Source organism: Gadus macrocephalus, chromosome 12 (assembly GCF_031168955.1).
Source record: "Gadus macrocephalus chromosome 12, ASM3116895v1".
Lineage (NCBI taxonomy): Eukaryota > Metazoa > Chordata > Actinopteri > Gadiformes > Gadidae > Gadus > Gadus macrocephalus.
The window spans coordinates 13,813,180-13,836,761 of record NC_082393.1 but is presented as its reverse complement, the minus strand read 5'-3'; the positions used below and the strand labels follow the sequence as shown (position 1 = coordinate 13,836,761).

Below are 23,582 nucleotides of genomic sequence, written 5' to 3'. Positions count from 1 at the left end.
AAATCCAGGTCAAAATATTATGCTGCCCCTACCTCAATGCCTACACCAAGAAAAACAAAAAAAAGAGGTTGCAGAATAGGTCCAGTTCCAGGAGGTCCAGTTCCAGGACCTGGTGAAAACTCGGACAAGGAACTCTCTGGCAATGCTGAGGAGCCATCAGAAGAGGCCAGTGAAGATGGTGATGGCAGTCATGAAGCCACATCAAGCACAAAAGCACAAGAGTCTGGGGTATGTTTTTAAAATATATGTATCTTTTTAAATCATCTTAATTTATATTTATTTTGATGTATTTCTCCACACTGTGTGTGTAATTTCCACTCATGAAGTAATTTGCTTCGTTGATTTTATGGGAGTAATTTGTGATTAGTGCTTGCAAAATAGTTTGATTGTATTTAATGAATAAGTGGTTTGTTGACATTGTCCTATTACCTGACCTAGACACAGACTCTTTGGAAAAGGAAGGGGACTGAGGTTGTCATTGCAACTGTTAGGACAAACAATGGTAACTCAATAATTTGCCTGAGGCATAATGACCTCATCTCACTAAGGCCACACAATCTGCTTAATGGTGAGGTAGGTGAACATGCTTTTTTCACACACATTAATATGCAAAAAAAATATTCCTACTGTCCATAAAAGGGAATTTATTTCTCAAATGCATTTCTAGGCAATGGAGTTTTTCATTCAAGCCACTCTTTCAAGGATGGGGGGTGTGCGCCGACTGTATGTGTTACATCACTTCGTCATTGGTGTAATTTTGTTCGGAGAAACCTCACAAATCTCAAGGCAAAGTTTAAAGACTGTAAGTACAGAATGACTATGAATATGTGAACTCAGAACAATGATAACATTGTTCTGAAGAATTTCAAAATTTGAAACTAATTTGTTATCAAATAATGTCATAGGTGGACTTTGATCAGTACGATGGTGTGATTGGATTTGTTAATGTAAACAACAACCACTGGAAGTTTGTGGTGAGTAAAATAAGTTGACAAACCAAAGTTAAATGTAATAGGCGGGTCATTCTTTCATCATGTATGTATTGTGAATGATTTTTTATGTGTATCCCTTGGCAGTACCTTCATGCTCCAACAAGCCAAATATTCATCATTGATCCTGCTGACCCTGGGATTGATCTGGAAGAGACCAGGAAAGCAGCAAAACGCTTCCGGTAAAATATTTGTATTTACATCTTCCTCTCTCCGTTGACAGTACCCATAGTATTATTTTCAGATAATTACGGCACCCATTTTATCAGTCACTATGGCCCACACAATGGTCACACTTCTGTTTTTTAACAGCAAATACTTTAGGACAAGGTTTAATCTAAACGGACAAAAGGATTGGTTGACCTTGGCATGGAAACCTGCCACCATTTCCCACACAACACAGAGAGATGGAACGAGCTGTGGAGTCTTTGTCATGGAGGTGAAGTAAACCATCTCAAACCACAACCTTTTGTTTTATCCCCATGAAACTTCATGTGTCAGATTCTTCCATTTCAATAATCATGACTGTCTTTAAAGGCTGTTAATATATTCACAAATATTGTTATTTTCTGTTAAGATGGCAAGACAAACAATCCATAGCTTTCCAGCAATTCCAGAGGAACTCAACATTGATTCTCAATGCAAAAACATTGCACGTTTAAGAGAAGATATGGCAGAGGAGATGCTTCTTTCCGCAGGTAATGTAAAGAAGTTGTTACTATACAATGTCTAATTGATGATACATTTAAAATGTATCAATGTGTAAATTACACACGCTATCTGTTCACATAGGTTAGTTTCTGCTCTTTTATAATGTGAAAAAAATTTCAGAGTCCAAAATGGATTTCTGCTGTCAATGCGGAATGAAAGTTCCTTCGGCCTTCGAAATCCAAACAAAAGACATTCTTTGGGTAAGTATCACAAGTTCAGTGATAAAATATCAATTGCATGAAAAAACCGTGGAGTTAATGTGACTGGGTTTGTGGTTTCTACAGATCGAATGCGGAAAATGCAACAGATGGTTCCATGCATCTTGCCTTGGAATGACAGCTGCCAGTGTTCCAGAGAAAGACACTGCATGGTATTGTGAAATTTGCCTCTAAGATAATAGGGGTATACATATTGGAATAGTCATGAATGTTTGAAGATTCAATCAAAAAATGTCTAAGTCTATTGGTCATATGCTATTCATGACAGTTCTTGTTCTATATTGTTCATGTTTATCCTACAAAGTTGGATCATTTTGGGGCCATACTACCCTCTATGGTTTGAAAAAACGAAAGAAAGCGAATAAGAAAATTAAGCTCAACAAAATTAAAGGGGAAAAAATACAAAGTAAGGGGACATTATTTAACCACGGAAATGGGGTTACCAAAACAGGGGAATGTCTATTTTGACAACGAATTTTTGAGAAATTATACCATAATGTTATAAGAAATACGGTCACTGGCAGCTACATCAAAGCATAAGAAAATGTATTTTTATTCATCACTGGGCTTTGTTTTTGTTTAAGAGATAGCCTACAGCCATATTTACTAATCTGTTATTAAAAAATGTCTTGTTAACAATGCCTTTTGTGTGTTATTATTAATAAACTATTAATTGCATCCTGTTTCACTATTATGTAAAATATGAACAAATACTGACCCGTAGTAAGTAAAAGCCCACCATTGGCAAGTACTACAGCAATCAGAATGCGAAAATGTATTTCCATTGATTTTTGGTGAATATTTGAAACAATTAATTACATCCTCATTCGCTATAATGCAAAATTTCAACAAATAATGACCCGTAGTAAGTAAAAGCCAACCATCGGCGAGTACTACAGCAATCAGAATGCGAAAATGTATTTCCATTGATTTTTGGTGAATATTTGAAACTATTAATTGCATCCTGTTTCACTATTATGTAAAATATGAACAAATACTGACCCGTAGTAAGTAAAAGCCCACCATTGGCAAGTACTACAGCAATCAGAATGCGAAAAAGTTGTATTGATTTTTGGTGAATATTTGAAACTATTAATTACATCCTCATTCGCTATAATGCAAAATTTCAACAAATAATGACCCGTAGTAAGTAAAAGCCAACCATTGGCAAGTACTACAGCAATCAGATTGAAAAAATGTAGTTTTATTGATTTTTGGTGAATATTTGAAACTATTAATTACATCCTCATTCGCTATAATGCACAATTTCCACAAATAATGACCCGTAGTAAGTAAAAGCCCACCATTTGCAAGTACTACAGCAATCAGAATGCAAAAATGTATTTCCATTGATTTTTGGTGAATATTTGAAACTATTAATTACATCCTCATTCGCTATAATGCACAATTTCAACAAATAATGACCCGTAGTAAGTAAAAGCCCACCATTTGCAAGTACTACAGCAATCAGAATGCGAAAATGTATTTCCATTGATTTTTGGTGAATATTTGAAACTATTAATTGCATCCTCATTCGCTATAATGCAAAATTTCAACAAATAATGACCCGTAGTAAGTAAAAGCCCACCATTTGCAAGTACTACAGCAATCAGAATGCGAAAATGTATTTCCATAGATTTTTGGTGAATATTTGAAACTATTAATTACATCCTCATTCGCTATAATGCACAATTTCAACAAATAATGACCCGTAGTAAATAAAAGCCAACCATTGGCAAGTACTACAGCAATCAGAATGAAAAAATATCGTTTTATTGATTTTTGGTGAATATTTGAAACGATTAATTACATCCTCATTCGCTATAATGCAAAATTTCAACAAATAATGACCCGTTGTAAGTAAAAGCCCACCATTTGCAAGTACTACAGCAATCAGAATGCGAAAATGTATTTCCATAGATTTTTGGTGAATATTTGAAACGATTAATTACATCCTCATTCGCTATAATGCAAAATTTCAACAGATAATGACCCGTAGTAAGTAAAAGCCCACCATTTGCAAGTACTACAGCAATCAGAATGAAAAAATGTCGTTGTATTGATTTTTGGTGAATATTTGAAACTATTAATTACATCCTCATTCGCTATAATGCACAATTTCAACAAATAATGACCCGTAGTAAGTAAAAGCCCACCATTTGCAAGTACTACAGCAATCAGAATGCGAAAATGTATTTCCATAGATTTTTGGTGAATATTTGAAACGATTAATTACATCCTCATTCACTATAATGAAAAAATTTCAACAAATAATGACCCGTAGTAAGTAAAAGCCCACCATTTGCAAGTACTACAGCAATCAGAATGCGAAAATGTATTTCCATAGATTTTTGGTGAATATTTGAAACGATTAATTAAATCCTCATTCGCTATAATGCACAATTTCAACAAATAATGACCCGTAGTAAGTAAAAGCCCACCATTTGCAAGTACTACAGCAATCAGAATGCAAAAATGTATTTCCATTGATTTTTGGTGAATATTTGAAACTATTAATTGCATCCTCATTCGCTATAATGCAGAATTTCAACAAATAATGACCCGTAGTAAGTAAAAGCCAACCATTGGCAAGTACTACAGCAATCAGAATGAAAGAATGTCGTTTTATTGATTTTTGGTGAATATTTGAAACGATTAATTACATCCTCATTCGCTATAATGCAAAATTTCAACAAATAATGACCCGTAGTAAGTAAAAGCCAACCATTGGCAAGTACTACAGCAATCAGATTGAAAAAATTTTGTTTTATTGATTTTTGGTGAATATTTGAAACTATTAATTACATCCTCATTCGCTATAATGCACAATTTCAACAAATAATGACCCGTAGTAAGTAAAAGCCCACCATTTGCAAGTACTACAGCAATCAGAATGCGAAAATGTATTTCCATTGATTTTTGGTGAATATTTGAAACTATTAATTGCATCCTCATTCGCTATAATGCAAAATTTCAACAAATAATGACCCGTAGTAAGTAAAAGTCCACCATTGGCAAGTACTACAGCAATCAGAATGCGAAAATGTATTTCCATTGATTTTTGGTGAATATTTTAGCTATTAATTTCATCCTGTTCCACCATTATGCAAAATATCAACAAATAATGACCCGTAGTAAGTAAAAGCCCACCATTGGCAAGTACTACAGCAATCAGAATGAGAAAATATGTTTCAAGTGATTTGTGGTGATTTCTTTCCTGAAACAATTCCATGGAAACGTTTATGCCACCAGTCTGTGGGGTGTAATTTGTAGACGGTCCCTAAAACAGACAGCAGCCAGGACGTTGATTTAAGAGCTTTTCTCGCACAGATATCGATAGGAGCAACATGTCACTGTGATTTTTGTTGATACGGTGTCCTATGCTGTCCTCAACAAACTACAGCCGTAATGAAATGCAATTGGGTTGATTAAGCTGATTGCGGGGTAAATGAAAACCGAATATCCAGCGAATATCGAACCTGCGGCTGACTTTTACCCGCTCCCTACTACCGCGTCGGAGACGCCGGAGACGTGGGCGACGGGCTGGCCTGCTCGTCCGACTCAGACGGCGAGAAGGCAAAACACCTCTCCCCAGCATTCTGCTAGCCAACGTGCAATCCATAGAAAACAAACTGGACGAGTTGAGAGCAAGGATTACCTTCCAACAGGAAACAAGGGACTGCCATATCATCTGTCTAACAGAGACGTGGCTGGGTGAACATATCGCGGACTACGAAATCTCTCCCATGGGCTTCTCTGTACATCGTGCGGACAGGTCAAGAGAACTTTCGGGGAAAAGTAAAGGCGGAGGTGTATGCTTCATGGTGAACAAAGCCTGGTGTAAACCGGTAAGTGTTCACTCACTCAAGTCATTCTGCTCCCCGGACCTCGAATACCTAGTCCTGCTCTGCCGCCCACACTGGCTTCCGAGAGACTTTACTGCTGTCATATGCATAGCAGTTTATATTCCACCACAAGCTGACACAAACGTCGCACTCAAGGAACTGTACGTAACCATCAGCAAAATAGAAAACAGACACCCAGAGGCCGCTCTAATAGTGGTTGGAGACTTTAACCGAGCGTCGCTGAAGAAAGTTTTGCCAAAATTCTATCAACACATAACTGTAAATACGAGAGGCGGAAGATGCTTGGATCACGCCTACACTCAATTCCGCAATGCATACAAACCCCTCCTCCGCCCCCCGTTCGGCAAATCAGACCACTCTTCCATTCTCCTTGTGCCCGCCTACAAGCACAGGCTGAAAACGTCTCCACCAATCACGCGCACAAGTCGATGCTGGTCTGACGAATCAGACGCTATCCTCCAGCGGTCGGTTGCACCAGCAGAACGTAAAGCCGATCGTAAGTTCGGGTGTAAAGTCCGCCGTAACCCTACGCTCGACGTAGCTAGTGTCAAACTAAAGGTGTTCTAAATTTTGGTTGCACCACCATAACTTAAGTTGTAACGTTACTAGTAGTGCATAAACTGTACCAGTGTCGCTTTTAATGACGTTTAGATAATTTCAAACCAATCATTGGCAGATAACAATGTAAACAGGAAATACCGGCAAGTTTCCACCTTACCCGAGTGAAGACGCGTTAGCACCCAAATGAGAGGGCAAACAAAACCGTTTCAGTCATTTATTCTCTAAAATTTGCTTGGACTGTATAGGCGTGAGGTTAAGCTATTTGATGGCGGATTTTATAATAAATAAATAAATATAATATTCCGCCCAGCAAAACCGAAATCGCGCATATAATTCAACATCATCATAATAAAGAAATGGATCGATACGGTCACGGACAATCCATTCCCGGCGCAAATCGCATTGAAACTCCTCTTCCCATTGCTCAAAACGAATAGCCATCTTTACCCTGCGTTAGTGTTGAAATCGTTTTACGCTTTTTTCTTTTAACGGTTCTTTATCGTTAGTATGGAACTTACACCAGCTAGAGGGGAGGTGTAAAAGATAAGTTATAACTTAGTGTTACGTTGAAACTATCTGCTTGGTGCAACTGCTATTTTTTTAGTAGAGTGTAAAGTCGAACGTTTGGGTGATTTACGTTCAACGTAGCCTAAGTTGGACCTTACGTTCTGCTGGTGCAACCAGCTGCAGGACTGCTTTGATTCCATGACTGAGTTCGTGGAGAACAGTGGTGACGTCAACGAGATCTCGGAAGGAGCGCTGGGTCTCATTGGAAAGGTGATAGAAGAAGTAGTGCCCACAAAAACAGTCTGTGTATATCCAAACAGGAAACCATGGATTAATTTTGATGTTAATACAGCACTTACTATTAGGAAAACAGCATTCAAAACGGGAGATACAACTGAAATTAAAGCTGCGCGGTATAACCTAAGAAAAGTGATCAAAGCAGCAAAGAGGGATTATGGCAAGAAAATAGAGGCACAGCTGAGCAGCAATGACCCACGCAGAATGTGGAAGGGACTACACACCATCACTGATTTCAAAGAGACCTCTAGCTGCACAGCTGATACTTCTGTCTCTTTACCTGACGAGCTGAACAGTTTCTACGCCCGCTTTGAAGTGAGCCAAACCAGTCTCCTAGAGAGGACCTACTCAGAGGACGCGAATAATACAGCCAGCGCTCTTGTCATCACAGAAGAGGATGTACGTGTGGTGTTCAAACGCATCAACATCCGAAAAGCGGCCGGGTCAGATGGGTTACCTGGCCGGGTGTTCAAAGTATGTGCGGACCAGCTGGCTGGTGTATTCACAAACATTTTCAACCTCTCCCTCTCCACGGGCATAGTGCCAGCCTGCTTCAAGTCATCAGTAATTATTCCTGTACAAAAGAAGAGCAAGGTAACATGCCCAAACGACTGGCGCCCTGTTGCTCTCACCCCCATAGTGAGCAAATGCTTTGAAAAGCTCATCAAGGTGCTGATCTGCAGAATGCTGCCACCAGCCCTGGACCCCTACCAATTTGCCTATCGGAAGAACAGATCGACAGATGACGCCATTGCCACAGCACTCCACTTAGCCCTCGCCCACCTCGACAAGAGGAACACCTATGTGAGGATGCTGTTTGTTGATTATAGTTCGGCATTCAACACAATAGTCCCCTGCAGACTCGACAGGAAGCTCAGGGACCTAGGCATTGATCCCAGCCTATGCAACTGGATCCTTGACTTCCTGACGGATCGAAAACAGGTGGTGAAGATGGGTTCTAAGATCTCTGCCCCTCTGACCATCAGCACAGGAGCCCCCCAGGGCTGTGTCCTAAGCCCCCTCCTCTACTCCCTATACACCCACGACTGCGTGGCTACACACGGATCCAATGCAGTGATCAAGTTTGCCGATGACACGACAGTCATGGGCCTGATCACTGATGGTGATGAGACGGCCTATAGGAGCGAGGTCGACTGTCTGGCTCAGTACAGCCAGGACAACAACCTCATTCTCAACACCGATAAGACCAAGGAGCTCGTAGTGGACTTCAGGAAGAAGAGACAGATTCAACACCCCATCTCCATCAATGGGTCTGCTGTGGAGAGGGTACACAGCATTAAGTTCCTGGGAGTCCACATCACCAGAGACCTCACCTGGGAGGAGCACACCAACCAGGTGGTGAAAAAAGCACAGCGGCGCCTATTTCACCTTAGGCGTCTGAAAAAGTTTGGCGTGGGGCCCAAGATCCTGGGGGCCTTCTTCAGAGGCACAACGGAGAGCATATTGACTGGATGCATCACTGCCTGGTACGGGAACTGCACTGCCCAAAGCTGCAAAATGCTGCAAAGGGTAGTGCGGACAGCTGAGAGGATCAGCGGATGTGAGCTTCCCTCCATCCAGGAAACCTACAAGGCCCGGTGTGTCAGGAAGGCCCTCCGAATCATTGGGGACCCCAGCCACCCCAACCAGAAACAGTTTGAGCTACTGCCGTCAGGGAGGCGGTACCAAAGCCTAAGGGCCAAAACCCAGAGGATGACGAGCAGTTTTTTCCCCCAAGCAGTCAGACTCCTGGAAAAACACACTACCCCCCAACCATCCACACGCACACCACAACAACAGACTGTTGTTGACACTTGAATACACTACACTTCATACTTTATTACACCTCGTTACTTTTTTTTTTTTGTATTATTGATGCTGCTACTTACTTATTTATTTATTAATTTTTTTACTTTGTTCCTTTTCATATGGTTTCTTATTCTTATTCTTATTTATTTTATCTTTTACTGTTGCTGCTATGTGAATGTTGAGGAACCAAGCCTAAGATTTTTACTCTTGAGTACTGTACTATAAGATGTAATAAAAGTGATTCTGATTCTGATTCTGATTCTGTTGCCCACCTGGTCGGGGGGGTTGATGACGTCATCGTTTGCGTGTCTGGCGTCCTCACGAATCCTAACATGAAAACGCAGGGGCCATTGTTTTCTTTTTCACCTTGGGACCTGGTTTCAAAAAAGTGTGTTTTCAGGCACCGAAAAAGCCAGATCCGCCTGCGCGGTCGGCCTAAACGTGCAAGATTTCTGCGTTTTTACCCCAAAATTGTTTCCGTGTGGACAGGGCCTACGTAATTGCATTTCTATTACAGCAAATGGTATGCGCAGTGCTTCGTTTGACAAATGTCCTTAATTTGTTGGCTTAGAAATTGCTTTTTTTCTCTCCTTTTTTAACTATTTATTTATCAGATTCTGAATGCAAACCAATTTTAACAGCGTTAATTTTTAGCGCGCGATTAACGCTCTTTTGGCTTCGCAAACGTTAAAATATCCCTTGAACTTTCGAACAAAACTCTTGCTCGGCAAAGATGGGAAATGTATTTATTTATATATTTAAACCAGTATGAATATTCCTATCGTACGTAGGCCAATACACATTACCAGGCTATCGAATAACGCCTACGCACGCATGCACACACACACACGGTGGCGGAGTGGTAATCGGGAGAGTCTGGAGAATTCCCGTTGGGCCGTTAACGTTTCGTAGCTGTCGGGCTGATTACTGCGGGATAACAATATTGCGTTTATAAAAGTTCCTTGCAGCGCCGTCCGGCAGCCTGAGCTGTGCGCCCGCAACCTCACTCGCTCAACGAACTCGCTCAACTTCGCAACCAAGTCGATTTTGCCTAGAGGGGAGTAACTGAGCGGCCCCTCCCAAGGTGGTACAGCCCAGGTGAGCCTTGAACTGCGATTGGTCAGAAAGACGTAACATTTAATGACAACATTGAACTCTCCTGCAGCACATTTTCACCCGCTCGTATCCTTGCTTGCCCCAACAAGTTTGTGCGGCGTGCTTGTTTTTTTTTTCCGGTGAAGCTAAATCTGGTATGGTGTTGTATTTTTTCTAACGTGACTAGTTGTTGCTAGACAGCAGGTGAAAAAACGACAACGTTTGCGAAGCCAAAAGAGAAAAGTTAATCGCGCAATAAAAAAATGAACGCCGTTAAAATTGTTTGCGTTAAACTGACCGCACTAATATATATATACAGTTTGCATTTCGACCATTTTCCAAATTCTATTGCATCTTGAATCGAAAACATCGCAGAGATTCCTTTTCCTACGAGTTATTCTTTCCATATTTTGGATTTCATTGATTAATTCCTTCCATTTAGTTATTTGCGGTACGGTTTCAACAAATTTTTGTTATTTGTTTAATTGCTGTTACTCTCAATATCCTAAAAATATATATATCTGTTGAAAGAGGCTGTGTAGAAGAAACTGCTATTATCAGTCTATTTAGAATTATGATTTCTGACAACACCACAAATGATCCTTCCAGGTCCAAGATGGCAGCTGGCACCAGTCGCTATTCAGCTTCCAAACTCAGGACAGCCGTCAGCTGCCCATCACAGACATCCAGGAGCTCACCTCATCACAGCCCCCCAGCCAGCAGCATATAGAAGTTGGACTGGTCTGCTTCCTTTAGGGCCAACGTTTTCTTAGCATATTTACACAGAATATTTAAAATTGGCCACTTTGATACGGCTAGCAACCAGAGAGGCTTGAAACACCAAGCCAGGAGGATGGGTTCCCGATCTGCATGGAACTCCCTCATCCAATGACCAGTGGACATCCATGGAGTTGCTTTGATGGAAGATCCACGCAAAGAAGGCCAAAAGGAGAACAGTGTATATGATTTGTTTTAAGCAATTCAATTTGGTTTTGTATTGTTTTGGTGTGTGTGTCTGTGTCTGTGCGTCTGTGATGGTGTGTCTGTGTCCGTGTGTGTCAGGTACTTAAAGGTGCTGGGGTTGACTGCATTCTTGACTGAAATAACCCTATGAGAACTCGGTGTCGAGCCTGTCTTTGCAGCTACCTTAACAATCCCAATACCCCAACGCCCCCACCCCCACACACACGTATCCCCTGTCCCACCAAATCACCAATCAATCCTTAGCAGGGGTGTCTAGCCTAAAAGGACAGTTCCACACCTTTGAATAGGAGCGACATCTGTAACTATTAGTTCTCAAGAGTGCAATAAATAGCATGTCTAAAAAAATATTTTTTAAACTTTTTAAATAATACATTTTAAATCAAAGGCTATTTTTGTCTTCATGGTTCTTTTAGTTATTGTTGTTGTCCTTAAAGACATGTTCATCTTCATAGATGGTGCTCTACCTCTACCCATTTATTTTTTTCTTCTAGGTTTTATAGCTGTATCAAGTTAAGTATTTTTGCCTCTCCCCCCTTCATTTGTAATTACCAGTTATATCAAGTTATCTTTTCTGTTGTATACATAATTGTTTTGATTTGGTCATTTCTAATTTATGAACAATTTTTGACAGCATTATTTCATTTTCCTGCTAATTGGTACTTTCAGCAGTGGAAACTTATCATTGGTGCAGCAGCAATAATGAAATCAACAGTGAGGTTTTCTCTTTTTTAGTGTTGCCTCTGTATATATTGACAACATAGTTATGCTTGATTATTTATATCCCAGTTGTTTCTGTTCACATTACTGCACCACAGTAAGTTATATTCTCAGAGAACTATTTGACCAATGTTAACTTGTCCACACATATGTCATGTTATAATGGTTGGACTGGCAGCTACCGTAAGCCAGAAACAGAATCCAAAAAAGAAAAAGAGTCATCATTTTTGTAAGTTATATATCTATGGACAGAAGTGTAATTAAATCTAATGGTCTGGAGGATAAAAACAGATGGAAATATGTGAATATCAGTTATGTTGACATTAAATAAAGGAAAAATGTTATCCATTAATAGTTTAATAATCTTTGTGTTATCTGTATGACTTTTCTGGTAGCCTATTGCATAGCCTAACACAGAAAACGAGTTAAATATCACATATTAGTTCAATAAGGTAAATATAATGGGGTCTAATAATGTCCCTTTACTTCATGGGCCTTTTGCAAATTGCTTAAATCAAGTTACAATGTTAATCGAAAGCATCTAGACTAGTGGACTGGCTTTGCCTATTGTTTTTTTCCTAGTCTTCTTTTAACCGTCTCCTCTCCCTCTCCCACACACACTAGAAGGAAAACATCTTCACGCTTCTTTGTGTTATCCTTCACCGTTTTCTCTCATTAATATATGTGTTGGGTTGCAAATGTATTTACAAGTTCTAAATTATTAAATAAAATCAATCAATCACTATGCACAACAGAGCATCATCATGTGTGATACAACTATTACTTTTGACCCTCTGTTGGCCATTGTTCAGCGTGACATGCATCTTGTATTCTTGAATGCAAAATGTTATATGCTGAGATCAAAGTTTCTTGATCTGACTTCTTCGTGCGTTTTAAATGTGATGTAAGACAATTGGCAAGGCAAGGGGCCAAACAGGTATATTTGTGTGACATCATTTACATGAACACCAGGGGGCCCTATAGTATTATGTCCAACCAGAAATCCCCCGAGCCAAGCGTTCTACAACCAGGAGCGGAAATCGGGCGGAAGTACTGTTGTTAAAGGAGGTTGTTGCATTCTGATGTTGCTGACCATAACCACGATGTCTGCCGTAGAAATTCAAAACGAAAAAGGGGGTCTAGGAGAAAACACATCGGGAGCGAAAAGAAAAAATTCTCTATCAACGTATGTAACTTCTGTTGTTATTTTTTCGCAAACTGTTTGGTCTTAGCTATCGTGCTGCAAACGAATTCCCATTGCACGTTGCGAATGCAACGGCGTGGAAGGTAACACATGTGTTTGGATAGTGTCCATCTTTGTCAAATAAACGAAATGACAACTGAGGGACACAAACAACCACGTGTCATCTGCCACACCGTACTCTCCTCTCTGACATACAAGTAGACCATATATCCTAATTTTAAATAAGACTTATTACCAATGTGTCAAAGTCTCTAACTGTATGGACATGTTAAAATAATTGTAACGCTACAACATAAAAAATAATGTAGTATTCGCAGTATTGTGACCCTTGTTGGTATATACGGTCATGAATGATAGGAGTCGCAGCTGTTACAATCGATAGTACCTTATTTTTTCCATTCTTTTTTTACAGTTGTGGCGTATGTGGAGCAGATGAGGCCAAGTATAAATGCCCAGCCTGTGTGAAACAGTCCTGCAGGTAAGTCTTATATTTTGATAGGAACAGTAACCAACGCACATTTCCTTGCCCACGTTCGTTGCCAGCATTTCGTTGCAATCTAGCCTGGCATATCATGTAAAATTATAATAGTGACCCCTAATGAATAATCTAGGTCTGGACATAGTAAAAATAGCCCCTACAACATGGTCAGAGCAGGCAAACAAATGAAGAAACCGATATATTTACTATTATCATTACTAAAATAAAAGGCAACTCTTCTAATAATACATTAAGGTAGACATTACTGCTAACTTCAACTTGCAAGATGTCTCTTTGAAAGAGAACAAAAGTTGATGGAGTACCATGGTTTTCCAAGGTATTTTTCAAATTACCTCACTGAAGATATATATAATTTTTTTCCCCAAAATTATAGAATATTTATTGCTATTAAATTACCACAGTCATTTCCGACGAATATGCTGGTCAACTTTGTGAATAATTTTCTATAATTGTAACGCTACAACATAAATGTGTGTGTCCCTCCGCGTCTTGTTAACACTCTTGTGAAACGGTGTATTATTTTTTTAAAGGGACACTAGAAATTTTATTTTGCATTCAAACGAAATAGTGCTCTAGGGCATCGCTTTTTCAAATGTGCGTTGCTACCTGTTTGCATCTACGGTAGCTGGTCCCAAGAAGCTATGACAACATGTCATCCAACAATAACTCATTGAGTTTCTTTCGGGTGATGAGGTACGTTAATTGAAACAAACGCGTCAATGCTACAAACAGTAACATTGACTTACCTGTCGAGATTAAAGCAGGCAACCTCCCCCTTTCTGGTCAACGAGCAATGAGTCTTTCAACCGAAATAAATGGATTTACAAAATGACAAATAAAACACCCCAGAAACTTTATTTCGCTACAATACTTGATTTGGAACACCGATTACCACTAACCACTCGCACCCACATTTCTGAAAACAAACTTTTAAGGTGCGTTCACACCAAAAGACACATTTGTCGCCTAAGTTTTGTCGCGTGATAAATCCTAAACTGTCGCTGTGCAAGTTTTGTCAGGCGAATTTGCTGCCGTTCACCCCGGACTGCACTTCATGGAACGCTTGGCCTGTTGAACGCTGATTGGCTGTTACGTTACACATGTCACTCAGTGGCCACGCTGTGGAACGCTGATTGGCTGTCATCACGCAAATGTCACAACAAAGTTGAAATATTTAGACTCAAGCTAATTTGTCGCGCTACAAATCCTTGTGAACGAGCTCGCCTGTGTAGAGCGAAAGTCTGGCGCGACAAGTCAAAACTTGTTGCCGGTTTTCTCTAGCGAATAATTCGCCCGATTCACGTCTCTACGATATCTTTGTATGGGATTGTGTCGCCCCTTTGCATTTGTCGTGAGTGCTCCTTTAGGGTTGTTTTAAAGACATGTTTGTGAATGCCCGTAGCCAGCCATTGTGAAGCAGGCAGGGGTGATTCAAAATTAGCCAAATACCCGAGACGGGACCATTAGTCCAAATGTCGGTGTCAACCATTCTATTTCAACCAGAAAGGGGGCTCAATGTTCAAAATACCGCAATTGTCCTTTAATGGTCCCATGACATGAAAATCTCACTTTATGAGGTTTTCTAACATAAATATAAGTTCCCCTAGCCTGCCTATGGTCCCCCAATGGCTAAAACTTGCGTTTGGTGTAAAACGAGCACGAGCTGTTCTGCTCGCCTTTGAAAAAACGGAGGCTCAAGTGCGCTGATTTGGAATGTCTTTATTCATGACGTCATCAGGAATCTCAGCTCCTCCCCTTACTCTGCCTGGCCCGCCCAGAGGTGTGTGTGTGTGTGTGTGTGTGTGTGTGTGTGTGTGTGTGTGTGTGTGTGTGTGTGTGTGTGTGTGTGTGTGTGTGTGTGTGTGTGTGTGTGTGTGTGTGTGTGTGTGTGTGTGTGTGTGTGTGTGTGTGTGTGTGTGTGTGTGTGTGTGTGTGCGCTGTAACGCAAGTGTTTCTTGTCGGTTCTTGTACGTGTCTTGTATTTCCACAACGAGGCTGTTGTGAGGGTTATCTGAGCCATGGTTGAGAAGGAATTGGGGGAAAGGAACTTTGGCTTTGACTGGCTGAAGTACATGAACTGCGACATGCCGCCGGAGCGGCAGGAAATTTAAGATGAGCGCGGAGCGGTTTTGAGCGGAGCGCCCTGGCACAACGTTGAGCGGCAGAGCGAATGAGCGGACATCCTCCTGAGCGGGAATTGCGCGGCGCTCCGCTCCGCTCACATGCTCTGCTGGAGGCGCACACAGCTTTTGGCCGTGATAATATGCATTAAATGATATAGATTTCTATGCATTATATGATATTATTTAGATATAGAGCTCCAGGACTGTAACGCAAGTGTTGTACACTTCCTTGTTATTTGGATAACCGTTCTGTCGGACTCTCGTCTCTGGTATTTCTACAACGAGACTCGTATTGGGGGTTATCTCAGCCAAGGTTGAGAATGAATTGGGGGGAAGGAACTTTGGCTTTGACTCCCTCAAGAACATGAACCACGACATGGAGGAGAAAGGGATTGTTGGCGGCGAATGTCTCCAGCTTGAGACCCGCTGAGGGACCACCGCCGGAGGCGGAGGTGCCTAAGCGCTGCCCGGCAACGATCCCTTTCTCCTCCTTGTCGCGGTTCAGTCTACTTCACATTGCTGAGGACGTTGAAGAACCAGGAACGTCGGAGAACCCAACGCGGTCGTTTGAGATTCATAATATCGGCTCACACAGCTTTTGGCCGTTATAATATATATTATATGATATAGATATCTATGTAGGCTATATGATAATATTTAGATATAGAGCTCCAGGACTCCTGTGTGTTCTAGAATATTTACAGAACACGGCTAAAGGCTGTGTGCGCCTCGCCATTGCGATACATCCACTGTAAACAGAGCGCATGGTACCGTGGCTGCAAGCTGCTCAGGGCCACACCCCCACCCTCCTCCTTGACCCGCCTCCTCCTCATTTGCATTATAGCTACAGACACCAAAACAGCGCATTTGGGGGAAGCTCAATGTGCGACTGGCTCGGAGTGGCTGTAACTCTGCACCCCGGCTGAATTTCGGGAACGTCTTTGAATACTGTGTTAGTTGCCCACTAATACCTATATTAAAGAATACATAAAATAGCATGTCATGGGACCTTTAAGGAAAAAGTAAGGATACCCTAATAGCTGGTATTGCCCCCTTTGGCTAAAATGACCTAAATTAGACATTTCATGTTATTGTCTACCAGTCTCTGACATCGGTTGGGAGAAAGTCTATCCCACTCCTCCATGCAGAATTGTTGCAGCTGCTTGGTGTTTGAGGGGTGCTTGCATGCACAGCCAGTTTCAATTCACCCAACAGGATTTTAGGATTAAGATTCAGACTTCGACTTGGTCATTCCAGAACTCTGACCTTCTGTCTTATGAGCCATTCCTTGGTGGATTAACTAGAATGTTTTGGATCATTGTCATGTTGCATGGTCCACATCTGCTTATATTTTCCGATAGATGGTCTCACATGGTCCTCAAGCACCCTCTGGTATAATAAATAATTCATGGTTGATTATATGTTGGTCAGCTGGGCAAGCCCTGCTGCTGCACAACCATGGTATTTCCACCTCATGCTTCGCAGTTGATATGAGGTTGTTGTACTCAAATGCTATCTATGGTTCGTGCCAAACATGCCTTCTGTTACTGTGCATGAATAACTTTATTTTGGATTCATCTGTCCAAAGTAGAGCGCTCCGATGATAATTTTTGGCCTAGAGTACTGTTTACCGATCACCAAAATCATGATCTGACATTTGCCAAACACAGAATAGCAGGGGAATGGGAATCTTCCATATCGTTTATCTATAATCTGGATGGCGGCAAACTCCAGTTTCTGTTCCAATACTCTTGTTGGATCCACCATGACTGAAACAGGCCGCTAAATGCGTTCACCAAACCTATTTTTTGCCAATATTAACCGATCATGATCAGCGTCCAATCAATTGGAGCAGCTGTAGTCTATAGCGCATTGTTCCAGAATTCCTAGTCTTTCTCTAGGTGTTCTCTGGTAAACTTTACTCTTGCTTTGATGTTTTTTTACTTCCTTGCACACCTCGTTCTTTCATTGCAGACCTCCCATGCAAGTCAAACGTATGCAGTCTTTCTAATGGCATGTCCTTTGTAATCAACTGTGATCCATGATGACATTTTAGGATTCTCAGACTTTTTTTTTTAAGCATCTTGTGGTCTGTTCTTGGGCTGAACTTGCTAGGACGGCCTGACCTTGGCATGTCGGGAATCGTCTTAAATGTCTTCCACTTGTAACACGTAGCTGACATAGCGATTGCTAATATAAAGAAAAACCTGCAACACAGCGTGGTCATGGCGAGCGGAGGAACAGAAGAACTAGAACGCCCCACATTTAAATCCCCTGTTTGGGAGCATTTTGGCTTCCCTGTCAAATTGAATTCAGAAGGAAAGAGGTTGGTGGATAAAACCGTGACGGTGTGTAGGCACTGTGGCACAAGAAAGCCATACAACAGTGGAAACACATCGAGCATGGCCACGCATTTACAGCGACATCACCCCGGTGTTTCACTGACGGGAGTGAAACCGAAAGCGGCTCAACAACCGCTCATCACCGCGGCATTTAAGCAGCCCCTTCCTCCACAATCAGACCGGGCTAAAGCAATCACAAACGCTATTTTTTTTTTTTTTTTTTTGCTGATCCGAAAAATGATCCGATCCGTGACTCTGATCCGAGGAACGATCCGAACCGTGAGTTTTTTGATCCGTTGCACCCCTACTACATATGGCATCAAAATGCACTATTTTGCAGTTTGCACAATTTAAGTGCCGTGTTTGCACAATGTTTTTGCACAAAAAAGTGGAATGCTAAAGAAATGTTTAATAAATGTTGATATTTTAACAACAAATGTTTTGATATCCATATTGTGTGAAAAGTTACATTGATGAAGTAATGTGAAATAATCGGTATCTGAAAAAATAATCGTTAGATTAATGGTAAAATTAGTCGTTAGATTAGTCGAAAAAATAATCGAAAAAATAATCGCTAGAATAATCGTTTGAAAAATAATCGTTTGGGACAGCTTTATTAATGAGCAAACCTTATGTCAGCTTTAAATAAAACGGGCTCCTCCAAAATCCTCTCCAACGATGTTCATATAATTTGCACCTGATGTGGTGCAGTTCATTCTAATTTAAAGCATTTAAGTGAGAAAACATTTGGGTGTCCTAATCTTTTTAAATACCGATAAAAGGTTTTTTAAGGTCAATATTAGGGCTGTGCAATTAATCAAATTTTTATCACAATTTCGATTCTTGGGCCAAACGATCTCCAAATTAATAAAATCGAGTTGGAACGATTCTTTTGGAATTTTTCGTTGTCTGAGGTTTTGTGAAAGAGATGCGCATGCGCAATTCAGTCCCTCCCCCAGAGAATTCAACGCGGCCCTGCGAGCTGTGTGTTTGTGGTGACCTTATTCAGAAAACAGCGCGAGCGAGATGGCAGAGGGAGGACAGCCGCGTTTACTCGATTAAAAGGGTAAAACGAGTTCTCTAATATGGCAACACTTCGGGTTCGAAGATGCCGACGAGGCACAGGCCCACATAATGTGCAAAATGTGCTACAATGTTATATCTGCACCCCTTGGAAACACGACAAACTTGTTTAATCACAGAAGGCCCCGTCCACACTAACCCGGGTAAATCTACAAACGCATAATTATTTATCCGTTTAGCCCTTCCGTCCACACTAAAACTGAGAATTCCGACACTGAAAACGATGCTTTTCGATCGCTGAGGGGGATAAATGTGGAGGCTTTCAGAAACGATGACGTTTGGTTGCCATGACACTGTGCCATGACGCTGCCACAAGCTTGGGCTCGAGACCGAGACTCTCATCCAAAAAATGGCAGGTGAAATGAAAATGATCTCTCTGTACAATACACTAATTTATCTCCAGATACAACTCGAAATATTGGCTCAAACATATTCGTTGCTCCAACACCGGAGGCAAGCGCTGTACTTGTTGTTCTTAAGTGATGGTAAAAAACCCGAAAGACAGCAGTTCAAACCGTACTTGGAGCGGCGTATCTGGACAAGACCGCTTCGAAAATGATTAACCAGCTGATGAACTGTAAATTGTAACTGTAAATATCAGCTGATCGCGCGGCTCTGATCTAAACAGAGGCGTGGCGAAGTTGCGTAACCATGACAACAACTGTTTATCAAAATAATTTCAGTATGGAACGTGGATGCAAAACATTCCGAAAACGATAGTGTGGACGGCTATCGATTTCATTGCGGATGTGCTTTTTTACATTTACCCGGGTTAGTGTGGACGGGGCCTGCGACGCAATCACAAGGTCCCTTATGACGAATTGGTGAACAACCCCGACGACAGCAGGACGGATGTTAATTACAAGTTGTAAATAAGACATTGTTCTGTCTTATTTAATTTTCTAGCATATTTATTTTATTCATTCAAAGTTTTATAGAAATTACAGAACAGCTGGATACATATTTATTTGTACATTATTTTCAATTTGAAAATTTTCTATTTCTTTATTCAGAACAGTTTGTGTACTGTGTAGTTTAATTCATTTTGATATTATCACGGGTGACGGGGCGGATCTGGTGCTGGTCATCACGGGTGCGGGTCTCGTAAAATGGACCCGTGCAGGACTCTTGCCTTGGCTATTGGAAATAACCAAAATATCGGAAAGCGGAGTTGGTTGGGTTGCATTTGCCATGTCAGCATCATGGACAGCATCGTAGCTCAGCTGACTTGGACAACCATCTGACCTACTAGATCTATGGATCTACCATGCGACTTTTTGGGCTAGTTTGTACATTAGCTGCAGAGACTTTAACAAAGAAAAAGCGTCGTATTTGGTTTCTTTCCTTTAGTGCAAACCATTCTAAAAGGCACTACACTGAGTTTTAGTCCTTGGTTCTTAAATGCCACCCAAGATGCAGAGAACAGGAAAAACTGGTGTCTTTTTAGATAAGGAACAGACTAGGGCTGCACGATGTGGGCAAAATATGAAATCCTGATATTTTTGGGCTGAATGGCGATATACGATATTTATCTCTTTTTTCTATCGAGTGGGTTAGATGGCTTTGTCGCATTGTCCTGCGTACTACGGTGAGGGTTTCAGTTCGCCCTAACTTTAATCCCCCGCCCCCTCCCTTCTCCATTCCATTTGGGAACATGTTTGGTTAAATTTCCCTTGTTTCGTATATTTTAATTAATTAATTAACACATTTGCCGCACTAGGCGACGCCTAGGTCGCGTATGCCGAGCGCCGGCCCTGGTTTCGGGGTACAAGAAGCTGTCGCGGCCGGTGATGCAGCAGCACAGCCACAGAGTTTTACGCATTCCTCATACTGCACTTTGTGCCGCTGCTGTAAATGGTGGAACAGATTTGTCGTGCTTCCACTTTTAGCCGCAAAGGTTTTGCTAAACTCTCTACAGATGACCTGCAGCTGCTGCGCATACGTTTTTTTAAACCCGAACCATTTCCATATTATGGACCCGTTGTTTCTCCTCTTTGAAACAATTTCGTCTCATGCCGCCGTCTCGTTTTCTTTGCGCACGTTCGGAAGGACAGAGTTGGAGGGGGAGGGGTCGAGCTCACACAGTCTCCAAGGCAGACGCTTGAGGCGGAAACTGACCATTTTAACGCATATATCGATATAAACGATATTGTCAAATCTTGTATCCCCTTGGAAATTATATCGCTATATCTTACATAGCCGATATACCCTGCGGCCCTAGAACAGACACTGTACTGACAATTGGGGATGGGCATGATTAATTGATGAGCCATCATTGATTGTTAAGAAATTTGTAGATCATGTAATATTTTTTTATCGATCAAAAGGAGGTTGTGTTCCTTAGTGTTAGAGCGAAACAGCCAAGCCGTTGCTTGTCTGATCAATACAGATTTTGTCTTTTTGAATTGATTCCCGTGTTTAGTGCGCACTAAACATGTTCGGTCCTTTGGTGCGGACCTTTTGGGCTGTTGCGAATACAAACCGTCGAACTCGGGAACAGACCCAACAGCCGGTCCGAGACCCAGCCGGAGAGGTGGTCTCGGTTTGCTTCAAAATTAACCCTGGTGCGGTTCGCTTGAGATGTGAAAGCGAACGCACCTTGGTCCGATCAAGTTCTATAAATCATACGCCTCTTTGGACGTAACGGGCACCCACTCAGCGACGCGCATTATGGGAATTAGTGTTTGATTAGCGGTAACTCCAAGATTAGCAGCACGTTGTCGGACCATCGGGTGAAAATGAGTCGTGGCTCAACATGGAGCAAAGAGGACATAAGAAGTATGCTGGAGAAATGTACATAAAATGCTGATGCATTTAACACATTCCGAGTCAGGATGAGGGAGAAGGAGTTGGACCGGTCCGCAGATCAATCTATATCGTGCTGGATATCCATGATTGTTTACTTTCACCGGCGCTTTCTCCCCCTTTTTTTTTTTCTCATGCTTTTCCCCGCCCCAGACCTTTTTGTCCAATGATTTAACGTTCTTTCCACACATGCGGGTTTGTTGACAAATTCTTGCACTGTTGCGAAAATTGCAATCTGAAATGGAAACGCACCAAACCAATATTGTAACATTTTATTTTGCGTCATCAACATGCATTATCGCGATAGAATTAGGATCTCTATCGTAGGCCATTTTTTAATAGTTTATATATCGCTCATTACTTATTGGCATGTATGCGCGCTTGTCTCTGCGTGCGTGTGCGAACGAGTGACGGGGAGAAAGAGTGCTATGCGGAATTGAATGAACAAAAAAATATTTATGTTTCAAAATCGCATAAAAAAAAAAAAGAAAAGCAGTATCAATTTGTGGCGCTCGGTGTTCATTCTGTGGCGCTGCGCCACACATTCATCTATGTATGGGAAACACTAACAAAAGACATACCAATACTGTGGAACACACCCCTGCACACCTTCAGAAAGGCGTATGATATCGCTGTTGTCGTTTATGTCCCATAGCTTTTTGTGTGTTAAGAAACACAAAGAAGAATCTGGATGCAGTGGATTTAGGGCCAAGACTGCGTTTGTGGCCCTCTCCAAGTTTGACGAGATGAACCTTCTTAATGGTGAGCTTACCCTTCACTTCTCATGGAAGTAAACTACTAGAGCCCGACCGATATAGGATTTTTAAGGCCGATACGAATACTTTGTGATTTAAAAATCTGATATGCCGATATATCGGCCTATATATATATATATATATATATATATATATATATATATATATATATATATATAAAAGAAAAATCCAGAAACGAGCAACAAAACAAACAGATTTCCCTAACATTGGTTATTTGTAGTTATCCTTTAAATCCTTTTCACTCTCAGCTAACACGTAACAACAGCAAAACTGGACATGGTAGTCATGAATTAAGTCATGCTTATCGACTTTAGAGAATTGATGGGGATGTTCTTTTAATTGTTATTCAAGCAATGTATGTCTCGTGACAGTTGCCAACTTACCATGAACACACTTGCACACATGAACAACACCGATGATCTCCGTCATTCAGTCTGCCTAACTCTGGCTGAATCAGCGGGTTTGGGGCGTTAGATACCGATAAACTATTCAATACCGAATAGTTTGAAAAATGCCTAATATCGGCCGATAATATCGGCCTGCCGATATATCGGTCAGGCTCTACTAACTACCTCCTAAATTCCTGCTCGATTAACAGAACTCAAATGTATTAAATGTGGAATATACAAGGTAGACCCTTTCTATGATGCATTTGGCTAGACGTAAAGAGATAAATAAATGAAATGAAGCCAATGCTCTTGTCTTTTATGACGCATCCTTTGGTGTACCTCAGACTACCGGTTCCTGGAGGATACAACACGTTTGGCTGGAAGCTCCTCCAGAGACAACCTGATCCGCACACCTCGCATGACTTTTAAAGTAAGTCTCATCATTGGTTTTGACCACATTTCTTCAAATGATTTCCCTATACACCTTATTGTGTGGGATGTTATATTTATTGTGTAGAACCTAAGTCAAAATATCAACAGAAAAAGTGAAGCACATTTTGGCATAGATTTTGTAAATTGAACTATTTAATTTATGAGGCAGATGGTT

At 41.2% G+C, this 23,582-nt stretch overlaps 1 protein-coding gene and 1 long non-coding RNA gene across 2 annotated transcripts in view; both read left to right on the top strand.

Annotated features, from left to right (window-relative positions):
* The first annotated feature begins 238 nt into the window (after positions 1-238).
* Positions 239-1,403, top strand: LOC132469096 (uncharacterized). The gene is made up of 3 exons (XR_009528355.1): positions 239-974; positions 1,077-1,171; positions 1,302-1,403. It is a non-coding gene; the product is annotated as an uncharacterized LOC132469096 (long non-coding RNA).
* An 11,346-nt stretch (positions 1,404-12,749) lies between these two features.
* znhit6 (zinc finger HIT-type containing 6) overlaps positions 12,750-23,582 on the top strand; it is a 139,647-nt gene continuing 128,814 nt past the window's right edge. Inside the window, exons 1-4 of the mRNA XM_060066919.1 lie at positions 12,750-12,940; positions 13,371-13,436; positions 22,466-22,572; positions 23,320-23,405. Of these exons, the coding sequence (XP_059922902.1) occupies positions 12,837-12,940; positions 13,371-13,436; positions 22,466-22,572; positions 23,320-23,405 (363 nt within the window). The 5' untranslated portion in view covers positions 12,750-12,836. The remainder of the gene's footprint in view (positions 12,941-13,370; positions 13,437-22,465; positions 22,573-23,319; positions 23,406-23,582) is intronic.